Source organism: Schistocerca cancellata, chromosome 11 (genome assembly GCF_023864275.1).
Source record: "Schistocerca cancellata isolate TAMUIC-IGC-003103 chromosome 11, iqSchCanc2.1, whole genome shotgun sequence".
Classification (NCBI taxonomy): Eukaryota; Metazoa; Arthropoda; class Insecta; order Orthoptera; family Acrididae; genus Schistocerca; species Schistocerca cancellata.
In genome coordinates, this window is record NC_064636.1 from 18,138,830 (window position 1) to 18,153,519 (window position 14,690).

Here is a 14,690-nt window from a genome sequence, read left to right on the forward strand (position 1 = left end):
CAAAGCATGTATATTGCAAACTGTGGACATTATATAAAACTACTACTACTACTACTGCTACTACAATAATAATAATAATAATAATAATAATAATAATAGCAACAACAACAACAACAACAACAACAACAATTATTTGTCCACTGATGAAAACTCCTTGTTAGAAAGATACACATTTCAATCTGTTGTAACTTCAGCTGGCATTTTTAATTCATAATGCAACATTTTTTCCAGTATTTCATACGACCCTACGTACTGGTAGAATCATACACGGTACAACTTGACTACAGAACAATAAATGTTAGACACGATCCCTCACGATACAACACCCGATACTATAGACGTGGGACACTATATGCGAGGCTGTAGAAAACTCTTCCCGCGAAGACTACAAAAAGACTGTGAAAATATTTTAAGCAGATATATTTTACTTCACAAAGCCACGAGGGCAAGTCTTTGTCACACAGAATTGTTCCTGCAACATGCAATCATTAAATTACAGATAACATACATCATTAAAACTAACTAACAGAAATTACTGAAGGAAATCAACGACAGTGGAGCCAGAAATATGGCTTAAACCAAACAAACGTGCACAAAAGTGGCAGATAGATTTCGACCATTTCCGTTACAAGTCAGGTACAGAAAGTTCTGAGGTGACTGAAGTCGTGGGGTACCTCCTAATACGGTGTCGGACTTTTTCTCGCCCAGCCCAGTGCAGCGACTCAGTGTGGCACGGATTTAACGAGCCACCGGATGTCCCCTGCAGAAATACTGAGCCACGCCGGCTCTACGCCTGCACAGTGCCTCGTCGGTAACTCGGGTCGACTGCCTCGTGGGGTCTGCCCCACACTGTAACCCTACCGTCAGCTCTTACCGACTGAATTTGGGACTCGTCTAACCGGACTACAGATTTCCAGGCGTCCAGGGTCCAACCGATACTGTCACGAGGCCAGGAGAGGCTCTGCGGGTGATGACGTCAAATTTTGCAGCAGTGTCCTAACGGGTACATTCGTTATTCGTCCCACATCGATTTCTGCAGCTATTATACGCACGGTCGCTAGTCTCTCAGCACCGACAACTCTGCACAAATGCCGCTGCTCTCCGACATCGAGTGAAGGCTGTCGGCCACTGCACTGTTCGTGATGAAAGTTAATGACTGAAAATTGGTATTCTCAGCACGCTCTTGACACTGCAGATGTCAGAATATTGAATTCCCTTAACAATTTTCAAAACAGAAAGTCCCACGTGTCTAGCTCCAATTACCATTCCACGTTCAAAGTCAGTTAATTCGTGTTGTGTGGCCATAATTGCATTGGAAACCTCCCCACATGCACCACCTGAGTACAAATGACAGTCTGCCAATGCACTACCCTTTTATGCCTTCCGTACACGGTACTACCACAATCTGTATATGTGCATATCACTATTCCAGGACTTCTGTCACTTCAGTGTAATGAAAGCATCACTAGTTTTTGGATGAATGCTTTTTTTCAACTGGAGGGGACACACACACACACACTACACTGCACTGCACACAGCATACATAATGCCGGTCCTGCAGATCAGCAGGTAGACTGGGATGGGGAGTTGTGTCAGATGGAAAGGGTGAGGGGAAAAAAGATGTGAGGAGCAGAAGGGTGGGTTCAGGAAAGGTGGTGACGGGTCATAGGGAGGCAGCCAGTTGGTGGGATACGAATGTGACACAGGGGCAGTGGACCCACTTAGTTCGTGCAGAGCACAATGACGACACGAGGGAGTGGATCGAGAGGGGGAGCTACAACAGAGTAATGGGAGACTGTCGGCAATACAATGTAGGTGCAATCGGTTAGCAAAGATCGAGACTGGGAGGCTGACGGGAACGAACGATGTGCCAGAGGATAACTCCCGTCTGTGTAGATGAGTGAAGCTGGTGCCTGGCTGGAAGCATCCACACGGCACAGGCTGTGAAGCAGTGCGTTTTGCCACTGGGTGGTCACACTTGCTCTCGGCCACTATTTTACGGTCACATTCATTCTGCTCAACACCTGGTCGGTGGTCACATCCACATAAAATGCCGTGCAGAAATGGTATACGATACAGTCGGTTTCACAGGAGGCCCCGACTCTTAACAGGACAGGATAACTCCGTGACGGGACTCGAGTAGGACGTGCCGAGTAGGAGAATCGGACAGGTCTCACACCCGAACCTCCCACGGGCACGTGACCCGTGTGGCGAGTGGTCGGGAGTGGGAGTTGCGTAAGTGTGGATCGGGATGGCGAGAAGATCAGTTGGTAGGACTGTGGGTAGGACGTCCCCCATTTCCGGGCACAATGACAAAGACAGTTGAAACCGTGGCAAAGGGCGCGGTTCGGTCCCTCCGGTCCGGGACAGTACCAGATGACGAGGAAGTTCTCCTTCACAGACGGTTCCCGGTGGTGGCGTGAGGATTAGTGGCGTGTGAGGATGTAGTGTGGGAAATCAGTTAGCCAACAGCGTTTTGGGTCGGTGCCCGTCTGTGAAGGTCTATGCGAGACGTTCGGCATACTGGCCGAGGGACTTCCGTCTGTAGGTGGCCGAGCTGATTGGGTGTGAAAGGGGTGACGGCTGTCAAGGTGCAGGTACTTTTGGTGGTTAGTGCGCTCAATTCGGTCAGAGAGATGGAGGTCAACATCCAGTAAGATATCACTCTGTGCAGAGCTGAACAGATGAGCAAGTAGGAGAGAAGGTGTCTCGGTGCTGCGTTCAGATCGTGATGATATCATCAATGAACCTGAACCAGAGTTGGGGTTTTGGAAAGCTAGGACTGTTTCTTGTAAATGGCAAATAAACCAGCAAATTTGTAGATTTTTGTTGTTATCTTAATAACTTACTGAAGGCATGAATATATAGTGACTAATGAAAGTTTGTCTATGAAGAGAGGTCTGCAGTGGTGGGATCGAGTTTTTGAAACCGTCTATACTGTGAAGTAGGTGAAGAGTCAGAGGTATCACATCCTACAGCCATTCATCCCAGCTGGCCCTCGTTTGTTATTAATTGATGAAAAATTTTTTTTGTAATTTTGCATGATGTGCTTTATCACTGAAACAGACAGTCCTACTTTTGGAGGTGGTGTAGTGCAGTGGTTAGGATACGAGCACAATGTGTAGAAGGTTGGGGTTCAAAACTTGTTGTTATTTTGTATGTTGTTTTCTAACCAACAGACCCACATTTTGAAATGTGATAGAAAAATTAAATTAATTAAAATCACTGTTGGTTCCATATGAAACAGTGGTTCCAAAAGATAACAGAGAGCTAGGAAAAAAAAATTAAGAGCAAAGGAAAAAGTTAATATTATGATAAAGCAATGTGACACAAGACTAAAAATTTAAAAGAAATTACGTACTAAGCAATAAACTGAATAAAAATAAAAAATTTTGAAGCACCTGACGAGATTTGAGCTCACAACTTTCTGTGTGTTATACTCGTATTCTAACCACTACGCTACAATGCCTCCTGCAGTAGAGCTGCCTATTACAAAGCTCTAGAACGTCGCGTAAAATTATAATTTTTTTCTTCTTCATCGATCATGAGGACCCACGGGAGTGAATGGCTGCAGGGTGAAATACCTGGAACCGTGACCTACATCACCTTATAGACGGTTTCAAAAAGTCGATCCCGCCCGTGGGGACCTCTCCTTGTCAAACAGGAACTCAAAATTTAATTTCCTGCCTTTCAAAATCAGTTGGCTAAACTGTCGGTCTATCTGAGCACATCACCGAGCCTGACTAAAACTTTAATTGTCATCAGTTTTTAATCTATTACTTTTATGAAAAGTGTTTTTTCATAAACCACATGTGATTTCAAAACAGTAACACTCGAGTATCACATATGATGGAAGTCGTGACTTGCCCTGCTGCAACAAAAATATATATAGACTGAGTTAAGTTTACTGGCACAGAATAAAATTAACGGTTATGTAATCGACAAAGATGCTATTGCATCAAATATCAGTGATGTAAAGCTCAGAAACAAGAGAAAAATAAAACTTGAGTCAAGGCTGGTGGCATACTCAGATAACTTAATTTTTGTGGCAACTGCTCAGGAAAAGCAGGACATCGGCTCGGAGTCCCAATCTGACAAATTTTCGTCGGTCACAACACTTTTACTACACGAGAGTTCAGGATTTCTGAGCATTTCTTCACTGATATTATTTCATATTACTGTACCTTAATAGATTTTCTCCATATTACCTACTTCACTTTCATCTCAGTACAATTAATACCGCGAAGATATGCCAATGCATGACGTAACAGACGACTGCTTTGTTACAACAAAAGATTGTTTAGCTTATACGGAAACAGCATGCATGTTGATGTTTTCCTATACACTGATAAAGGAACACCATCTGCGTCTTACGTTGACACTGGCATCATTAAGCTATCTGAATGCTGTCGGACATTAGCATCCGGGCTGCACCTGCAACTTCCACACAGCCACACACCTGGCTCTGACTACACAGTAGCGCACAACATAGTCTACACCTACTTCCATACTCCGCAAGCCACCTGACGGTGTGTGGCGGAGGGTACCTTGAGTACCTCTATCGGTTCTCCCTTCTATTCCAGTCTCGTATTGTTCGTGGAAAGAAAGATTGTCGGTATGCTTCTGTGAGGGCTCTAATCTCTCTCATTTTATCATCACGGTCTCTTCGCGAGACATACGTAGGAGGGAGCAATATACTGCTCGACTCTTCGGTGAAGGTATGTTCTCGAAACTTTGACAAAAGCCCGTACCGAGCTACTGAGCGTCTCTCCTGCAGAGTCTTCCAATGGAGTTTATCTATCATCTCTGTAACGCTTTCACGATTACTAAATGATCCTGTAACAAAGCACGCTGCTCTCCGTCGGATCTTCTCTATCTCTTCTATCGACCCTATCTGGTACGGATCCCACACTGCTGAGCCGTATTCGAGCAGTGGGCAAACAAGAGTACTGAAACCTACTTACTTTGTTTTTGGATTGCATTTCCTTAGGATTCTTCCAATGAATCTCAGTCTGGCATCTACTTTACCGACAATTAATTTTATATGGTCATTTCATTTTCGATCACTCCTAATGCCTACTCCCACATAATTTATGGAGACCTGCTACATTGTAGCTAAATGATAAGGGATCTTTCTTTCTACGTATTCGCAGCACATTGCACTTGTCTACATTGAGATTCAATTGCCATTCCCTGCACCAGGCGTCAATTCGCTGCAGATCCTCCTGCATTTCAGTACAATTTTCCATTGTTACAAGCTCTCGATATAACACAGCATCATCCACAAAAAGCCTCAGTGAACTTCCGATGTCATCAACAAGGTCATTTATGTATATTGTGAATAGCAACGGTCCTACGACACTCCCCTGCGGCACACCTGAAATCACTCTTAATTTGGAAGACTTCTGTCCATTGGGAATGACATGCTGCAGTCTGTTATCTAGGAGCTCTTCAATCCAATCACACAACTGGTCTGATAGTCCGTATGCTCTTACTTTGTTCATTAAACGACTGTGGGGAACTGTATCGAACGCCTTGCAGAAGTCAAGAAACACGGCATCTACCTGGGAACCCGCGTCTATGGCCCTCAGAGTCTCGTGGACGAAGAGCGCGAGCTGGGTTTCACACGACCGTCTTTTTCGAAACCCGTGCCGATTCCTGCAGAGTAGATTTCTAGTCTCCAGAGAAGTCATTATACTCTAACATAATACGTGTTCCAAAATTCTACAACTGATCGACGTTAGAGATATAGGTCTATAGTTCTGCACATCTGTTCGACGTCCCTTCTTGAAAACAGGGATGACCTGTGCCCTTTTACAATCCTTTGGAACGCTACGCTCTTCTAGAGACCTACGGTTGCATCCCTCAGGTTGTTGGGAAGATTTTGACGTGGGTGTGTCAACAGTGGGACGGAGCCCTGACCAAATCTGGCCTCTGCGTCTACATTCAGTCACAGCTAGTCAGCTGTACACTGTCCAGTTTGTGCCACTGAGTATCCATCTGTTGGCTCCCATTTGGATAGTGCTACATCTCGTGGGTTTATCCGAACGAGGAAGTGGACACTGGAGCGTAAACAATCAATATCTTGGCACTGTGCAGTGTGTCAGTCAGTACGGACAAGAGAGTGAAACGAAAGGTGGCTAACCCCTAGCAGTGCTGCTCCATGACAAGTACACGGTGATATACTCTACAAAGGGGCACGTAGAAGGAACAGACAGTTGTCTTCTGACACACTGAGATATTACCGCCACTGCTGGTACATTATTGGTGAGTGGAACAGGAAAGAAAAGAGTGTCAAGCATCGTCTAGAAAGATGGATGCCACTCTCGTAGGCCTCTGTTCATTTGTGTTGGTCTTGTGGGAGCTATAGTCCCTTAATGCAGAGGTATAATATACTTTTAATGTATTTTTGTAAACACAAGCACAAAGTCAAGCACATTTTGAACCTATTTTTGTTCTCTTTAAAACAATACATTCTTGGTGGAGAGCTTTCATTTAATTTCTCGCCTACTTCTCTCGCATCGAAGTGTCGATATGACGACGGTTGGGAAGTCGATTTGAGATTACTCGGTTTCCGTGCACAAACTTTGATAACTGTGTCGTGTGTGCCCGTGTGATCATTCGATTTGCCTTTCGGGACCCGTGCAGCACGATAAGAAAGATTTGCAGCCTTTCCTTTCGCAGTATAATCTTATCACCGACTGTGACGATTTCGTACATTGCGAAACACCTGTCAGACTGTTCTCTGTTCTTCTGAGAAATAAATTTGAGGCAACCTTTGTTGCTGATCTGAAGGACACTAGCAACATAACTCTACACTGATGGTACAAAATATTATCACCTCCTCCTTTTACGGCACGTCGGTCCAACTTCAGAAGATCGTACAACTGTTGTTCTGCGTGGCACATATTCGACAAGTCGTGTCAGGTTTGCAGAGCACCTCGGCACACAGGTAAAGTGATTCCCATAAATTACAGGACAGTGGTTTGCGGTTGTGGAGCTGGTGCCTATTAGTGCGCCGAGTGGGTTTTATCTTATTCCGGTTTAGCAAATTTCGTGTCAGAGACATAAATGCAAGATCACTGTCATGTTCCTAAAAAATTCTGGCCTCGTGACACAAACAGTTATCCTGTTGGAAGACGGCATCAATCTTGGGGAGGATGTGAAGCATCAGGGGATGCAGATGATCAGTAATTACATTCACATAGTCCACAGCTGTTACAGTGCTTTCAATCACTGCCGCAGATCTTTCAGAAGGGCACATACGTGTATGTCCAGCACGGCGTAAACTGCTTTCACCACCCCGAATCAGTGGCACAGTGCATGTCACATCGATAACAGTGTATCTGGACACGAGCGTCAACCCGGATCGCAAGAAACGTCATTCGTACGACCACGTGTCTGTTCATCTGCAGTCCGATCACAATGAGGACGTGGCCCACTGCGATCGTAATTTACACCACTGGCTCAACTTGGGAACACGTGAAGATCACTTACCCCCTGTTCATTAATATGGACTAAATGCTGTGCTCCGAAACACTCGTGCCTGCACCAGCATTGTTGTTTGTCACTAGATCTGCCACAGATTGTACCTATCCTGAATTTGGAATTAGTAATGCCTCTCACTTCTACATTGAATGCGTACGTCTGACACCTTCTCACCTTCTGACGGTTTCACTGTCCTTCGACCACTTCCCGTCAGTGCTCTTAACATTAGTACCGTCAATAATCGACTGCCTTTGCTGTTGCCGAGATGTACATTTCCAGGTGCCGACTCTTAACAATGTGCCCTTTATCAGTCATTTCCGTACGCAGATCTTCCCATTTGTGAACCAAATCGTCACTGGAATGACTCACGACTTATTTCTACTCGGCTTATTTACTTTCCTTACTGCATCGTGTGCCTGCAGCACCACTAGACAGCATTCAGTTGAAGTGTTACGTTTCACCCTCCTCATGCAGTACAAGGAAAGATAATTGCGACAGAATAATATTAAGTAGGGAGTAAGTCGCAGAACATACTCTGGGCATACGTGTTTGTTTTTGTACGTGCACACATTAAACGGGAGCTCTGAAATACGAGAAAACAGCAAGCTGTGACAACCAGTAAACAGCTTCACCTGCTGTGTGTGGGACCTTTTACATTTTGGCACTGTGGCCTGGCAGTGGCTTGACTGTCAAGCAGCAACCACGATCTCAAAGAATGAAAACAAAATACAAGACGGTTTTGTGACAAATAAAATATACTCTAATCTCGAATGTCACGCCGAGCCTTCACGGCATGTCGTATACAAAGTTGTGTTGTACTCTAATTCAGGAGTTACTCTACTGATCTGTACACTCACTCAAGGAAATATATGTTTGTACAAGCAAAGTAGTGGATGTGCTTTTTTGTGACTTGAGCAGATGTCTGCAGAATGTGAAGAAGTCGAACCTTTCCTCGGCTGCAAACAGTATTTCAGAGACACTGAGTAGCAGGACCTGTACTTTGTAAGAATCAACTATGACTACGGATTAAAAGAAAAAGGTAAATACGTCAGATATTACTTCGGGTGACAGCTGTAATGTTTTGTCTCACCAGTGTAAGTCCATAATGGCACGTGCATTTGCAGGTATAAGTATTCACGATGGCTCCGCTTCTGAGACCTGTAGAGGGAAAGCCGTTTTCTGTGATACTGACTTAGCCATTGTGGTGTCAGAAGGCTTAGGCCTGTCCCACCCCTCATTAAATCGACCAAGACTTATACGAATAATTGTAAGAACAGTTATTATTATTATGTTCTTTAAGTTTGTTTTTGGGTTTTCAGAAATACTACGGGAAGAAAGTTCATTTACGTTGCAGATAACGTGGAAGACGTCGCCCAACGATCACCACAAAAGTTCGGCAAGTGGGCGAGGAACGAAACGAATGCTAGGTCGTCGTCGGACGAAGTCAAAGGAAGAGATATTCTGCTTTCTCTTTGTAAACAGATAGATTGAGTCTCGAAAGGTTCGTGTAAAATGTATAGGCGGGTGACACATTAGGTGGGACCCGATGCCTGTAATACTTCCACAGTTATTAAAAAGGTGTTAAACGGCAAAACCAATAGTTCGTCATTTATATAGATAGAAAGTAGTAAAGATATAGGAATGGAAGAGTTGCGGCGTCAGAACGGAAAGTGATACGGCGCTCAGCAACAAAGGAGGACGTAAACAGTGGGCGTTACGCGGTGAAAACAAATCAACTGACAAAATAGTAAGTCTGTAACTAAGTACGAAGCCAGGTAACACTGCACGATCAATGAGAACAGCGAGGCCGACAGACGTGGTTTTCAAGTGACGTAGAACTACTTCGTGTCAGAATGTGATAGCCACCTAGTAATACTGATCTCCTGGACCTCTCTTTTGCTGTGTGGAAGTTCTACAGCCTCAAATGCCAAATGTGTGAATGTCAACACTGTTCATAACAGTTGGTGATGCCGAACATATGGTTCAATTTACATGAGGTGGTTGTTGCATTCTGACCAGATTGCACATCTCTTGCAGATTTTTCTGATATTCAAACAATTCGTCAGGTCAAGAATGTATGGCTTTGCTCTAAAAACTGTCCTGTGTTTGGGCAATGTCAAAACAAACGGCAATCAATATCGACCCGGCTGTCTTCTCAAACTCGCCACTTGTTCTCTTCTTAATGTTCTTCACATTTGCCATTCCTTTCCTTTACCGTGTTCTTTGAGTTCTTCAATGCAATCGTCATTAAATGACTGCAGGAAACAATAATATTGCTAGAAATGAGGCTGATATAAAGTTCTGTTTCACTGGCGATTCTCTAAGCAGTTCAGCATTACAGTATTCTACAACTCCATACTTGTAGGTTTCTCACTGAAGCGTACCCAAAACCCGGCCGGGACTGTCCGAGTTGCCTGGCACGCCTGCCACTCGAATCTGCCCGAGAGGCCTGACTATGCACACAGTGAACATCACCTCCCACAACTATAGATCTATGGGAATTTTGAAAGATACGGGAAAACTTACTTCGTCAGTTGTATCCGTTCCTAAACCTAAGTCTCGATCCTCATCAATACAGTCGATGAGCCCAGAGACTGCTAATGGATCTTCAACAACCTGGAAAAAGGAAAATAGCCAGTATTAATTGAAGTTATAAGCGTGTGTTCCAGTACAGTACTGGGCCATTGTTTTACAGGAAAGGGCCAGGAAATACTTCTCACGGGGAAAAAAGTACAAAACCCGATTCCTGTATTATTGAACTTCTTTAATTGGGAAAATTCTGCATTTTCAACACTGAGCACCCAGTTCCTTTGTCCGAAATATTTTTGAACTATCTTAAGTCAACACTATATGGACCAAAACACTAATGTGGACATTGACTAGAATATATTTGTTACTTCACTACCTAAAATTTCGCGAGGTCAATCATTGACGTGCATCAAGTCTCATCGACGATCAGAAATGTGCTACAAAATGAGGATAAAAACAATGCAGGACAAATTTCTATCCCACACTCTGAAACAATCCTGTGCCATATAGGAACAAAGTTTCCTTAACCACAGCTGCCGATCCTTGTATGACAACTTAAAAAACTGCGGAAATGTGCTATTTTAAGGCACAAGCAGAAAATATGTAAAAAAGGAAACACTTTCTTCTGGCACAATTTGGAAAAAAAAAAAAAAAAAAAAAAAGATTTTTAGAAATGGTGCAAGAGGTCACATGTCCTAACATGCCTTTTAGTGCAAAAGGACGGGACTGGAATGTAAACCTCCACATATGTTTTACTCGACAAATGTCTGTGTGTTTGTCCACTGGTTATCTGGAAATGAAAACTATTTTAGATTAACCTGGAAGATGTAAAACGAACAAGTTATAACATAAATTTTAATGCTTTTAGTGATATTTGTAGACATACAGTATTTGGCAGCCTATTGCTTTCAAAACCTTGTGCTCTTTATTCAGAACACACATGGACACAAAATTTAACTGTTCATAAATGTTCAAAACTTTGTTTGTTAAAATATATTGAGAAATAACATTTTTTCTGTGAGAAAACTGAATACTTTTTTAGCTCTCCCTTCAATGCATTAAGCATTTCTGAATCCACTGGTGATTTTCTCTGTCCATCTTTAAGAATCTTTGATGACATTAACTCAGCTATTTCTGTGTATCGATTTTCGGTAGGAAAATGTGTGTGGTTAGTGCACCAGATCTAGGTGACAAGTGTCTTTGAAGAGTGTTATGGTCACAGGTAACATAAGTAAGCACACAGAGTTTGACTGTTTCTAAACATTCACCAAATAAACTGGAAGCCGTGACCACATCTACATTACCTTTCACACTTACATACTCCGCAATCCCCCATATGCTTGTGACAGAAGATATCTGTTACTGACGCTAATAATTCCCTTTAATCTTCCACTCAGAAATGAACCTAGGGAAAAGTGTGCACTCGCTCTGGTCTTCACCGTCCTTCAGTGACACGTACACTGACGGCAGCAGAATCATTCTGCAGTCAGCCGCAAATGCCCGTTCTCTACACTTCCTCGACAGTAATGATCGAAGCAGACGAAATGAATTAATATTTGTGCTGTGGCCGGGACTTGAACCCAGGTTTTCTTGCTTGCTAGGTAGAAATGCTAACCATTACACTACCACAGCACAATGGTCACCATTGCTGCACGAACTACCTAAGCTGAGTGCCCTCCCCAACACAAACTTCAATTCATTTTTCCCTTATGTATTGCGAGATGAACAACACCTTGCACCCAGGGATTCCCATTCGAGTTCCCGAGTCGTCTCCATATTCCTCACAAAGCTAGTGGTAAAAAATCTAGCAACACACCACTAAATTGTCTGGATGTCTTTCTTTAATGCAGCCTGGTGGGGATCCAAAACACTCAAAACTACTTGAGAAGGGGTCACAACAGTTTTCTATACACTGTTTCCTTTATAGATGAACTATACTTGCCTAGAATTCTCCCATTACATCAGAGTTGACCATTTGCCTTCCCTATTACTGTCCTTATGTGATTATTCCATTGATTTGCAATGTTACACCTACATATTTAATCAATGTGACCATCATGCAGCGCACCACTAATTCTCCTGTACGTCTGTATGGTCACTTAACAACACATTCCCGTACACTACAGCGTCATCGGCAAACGGGTGCAGACTGGCCCTTATCAGGACAGACTGCGGACTATGTCAAAGTACAACTAAATAGTAGATCTCTCTTTAGTCACTCATGTGAGATGATTATTTATTTTGAACAAATAGTAGCTCATGCGCGAAAATGCCTCTATTCAACATATGAGGGTCACTCTAAAAGAAATGCACACTATTTTTGTAAAAATACAGTTTTCATTCTGCATGTGTGAAAGTTTTACAGTGTGTAGATACATCCTTTCCACTTGTTTTCAAACTTAGTTCAACTTGTTCCCGTGAGTGGCGCCATCACAACATGTCTTCAAGATGGCTGCTACACTTGATGTTCGTCAGAAGCAACATGCTGTCATAGAATTCCTGTGCTGTGAAAACGAGACAGTGGAAAACATTCACAAGAGGTTGAAAAAGGTGTAAGGAGATGCTGCTGTCGATCGCAGTACAGTTAGTAGGTGGGCGAGCAGGTTTCGTGACTATCTATGTTGGGATACAGGAACAAAATGTTTGCAGAATACTGAAAGTGTTGGTGTTAAAAAAGTTTGTGCCAGGTGGGTTCCTAGGATGTTGACAGTGGCTCACAAAGAAACAAGAAAAACGGTATGTAGCGAACTTTTGGAACAGTACGAGAATGGTGGGTATGAATTTCTTGGAAGAATTGTGGCAGGTGATGAAACATGGCTCCATCATTTTTCACCAGAGACGAAGAGGCAATCGATGGAGTGGCACCGTGCAAATTCACCCAAGAAAAAAAATTCAAAACCACACCTTCTGCTGGAAAAGTTATGGCTACGATGTTTTTCGATTCCGAAGAACTCTTGCCTGTGGACATCGTGCCAAGTGGAACCACCATAAATTCTGATGCATATGTGATGACACTGAAGAGACTTCAACCTCGACTGAGTCGTGTTCGAACACATCGGCAAAAGCAGGATGTTTTTCTGTTGCACAACAATGCACGGCCATATGTCAGCCAAAGAACCGTCGCAGCCATCACAAAACTTGGATGGACAACACTTAAACACCCACCTTACAGTCCTGACCTGGCTCCGTGTGACTATCATCTCTTTGGGAAACTGAAAGACACTCTTTGTGGAACAAGGTTTGAAGATGATAACTCCCTTGTGCATGCTGCCAAACAGTGGCTCCAACAGGTTGGTCCACAATTTTACAGCGCGGGTATACAGGAGCTGGTTCCAAGATGGCATAATGCAGCTGAGAGGGATGGAAATTATTTGGTGAAATGAAAATATTGTTTCTACAAGATGTATCTACACACCGTAAAACTTTCAAACATGTAGAATAAAAGATGGATTAAACAAAATAGTGTGCATATCTTTTGGAGTAACCCTCGTAGTTAACGAGGTAATTCACTTTTAATAAAGTGCATTGCAAACTTACTGAATGACCTAATTTTCAGGGTCACTATGTTCCCATCAAACAACCCTTAATGACGGAACAAAAAGCCGTTACACTGAAACACAGTTGATACATCTTACAGGAATTTGTGTAAAAGGTATAAATCATATGAACTGTTTAGCTGGATATGAGAAAAGTGTCATGTCTCCCAAATGTGACTCCACCCCCCAGCTAGACTCCATGAAGGAGCAGCTGAATTCAAAACAGTAACAGTCTTCCACAGCAACCATACCGCTGTAATGGCAGCAGGAATCGTGTCCTGAGCATTGAATATTTTAGCTAAAAATGCTGATTCTGATGAAAGGTGGCTTACTGACAGAAAGATGTAATCTCACAAACAATTTCATACAAAGTAGTAACTTGACAAATCTGTTTCATTTTTACATATATTACACAACTGACCATCGACTTTTCTACAGTTCTGTTTCGAAACCAGTAATGACGTAGTTCCCAATTGATCACGCAAACTGTTGACATAAGATTCGTACTACCCTTCACTCCAAACAATATCTGCAAGCAAATTGTACCACAATTAATATGTGTGGAGTTATATTCTAGGTAACATTTTGTTACCGAGACCACGCTGTGGCACACTTGGAAAAATACCTGTGGCTACATGTAATACTCTACATTTTAAGTTTGGCATACATTCTCAATTTCCTTAATGTAAAGAGAACACTGAGTGTCCAGTTACCACTCATTAATTTCTTTCGAAATTGACACACAAATAGACTACTGTGCATCAGTGTGTGGTTGATATGTTTCTGATACTTTTGTAGTTCGCAATATGAGAAAAATACGCAAACAGTGTTCAACAAAAGTCATTTCAGTGTATTTTATACATCAGCTTTCCTCACACATAATCCTATAGAGGATATTTTTGGATGCAAGATTGAATGCAAGATAAATTACTTGACATCGCAACAATGGCGTGTGTCTTCTGTGTCAACTTTTTACATACTTCCAGTGAGGGGAAAGCTGTTACTCTGCCAAACTCATTCAATATTCTTGCTTCATATAGTCCGTATTTAATGACTTAGCAACAGGAGGGCAACACATTTGGTACAAGTCAAATTAACCATTGCACTTGTGCCACACACACATATCAACATCTCCAA

At 42.8% G+C, this 14,690-nt stretch overlaps 1 protein-coding gene and 1 non-coding gene across 2 annotated transcripts in view; both read right to left on the bottom strand.

Annotated features, from left to right (window-relative positions):
• Positions 1–14,690, bottom strand: part of LOC126108833 (uncharacterized) — a 255,944-nt gene that overhangs the window by 36,969 nt on the left and 204,285 nt on the right. The window contains exon 22 of the mRNA XM_049914197.1: positions 10,015–10,104. Coding sequence (XP_049770154.1) covers positions 10,015–10,104 — 90 coding nt within the window. The remainder of the gene's footprint in view (positions 1–10,014; positions 10,105–14,690) is intronic.
• On the bottom strand, positions 11,577–11,649 carry Trnaa-agc (transfer RNA alanine (anticodon AGC)). Its single transcript has one exon. It is a non-coding gene; the product is annotated as a tRNA-Ala (tRNA).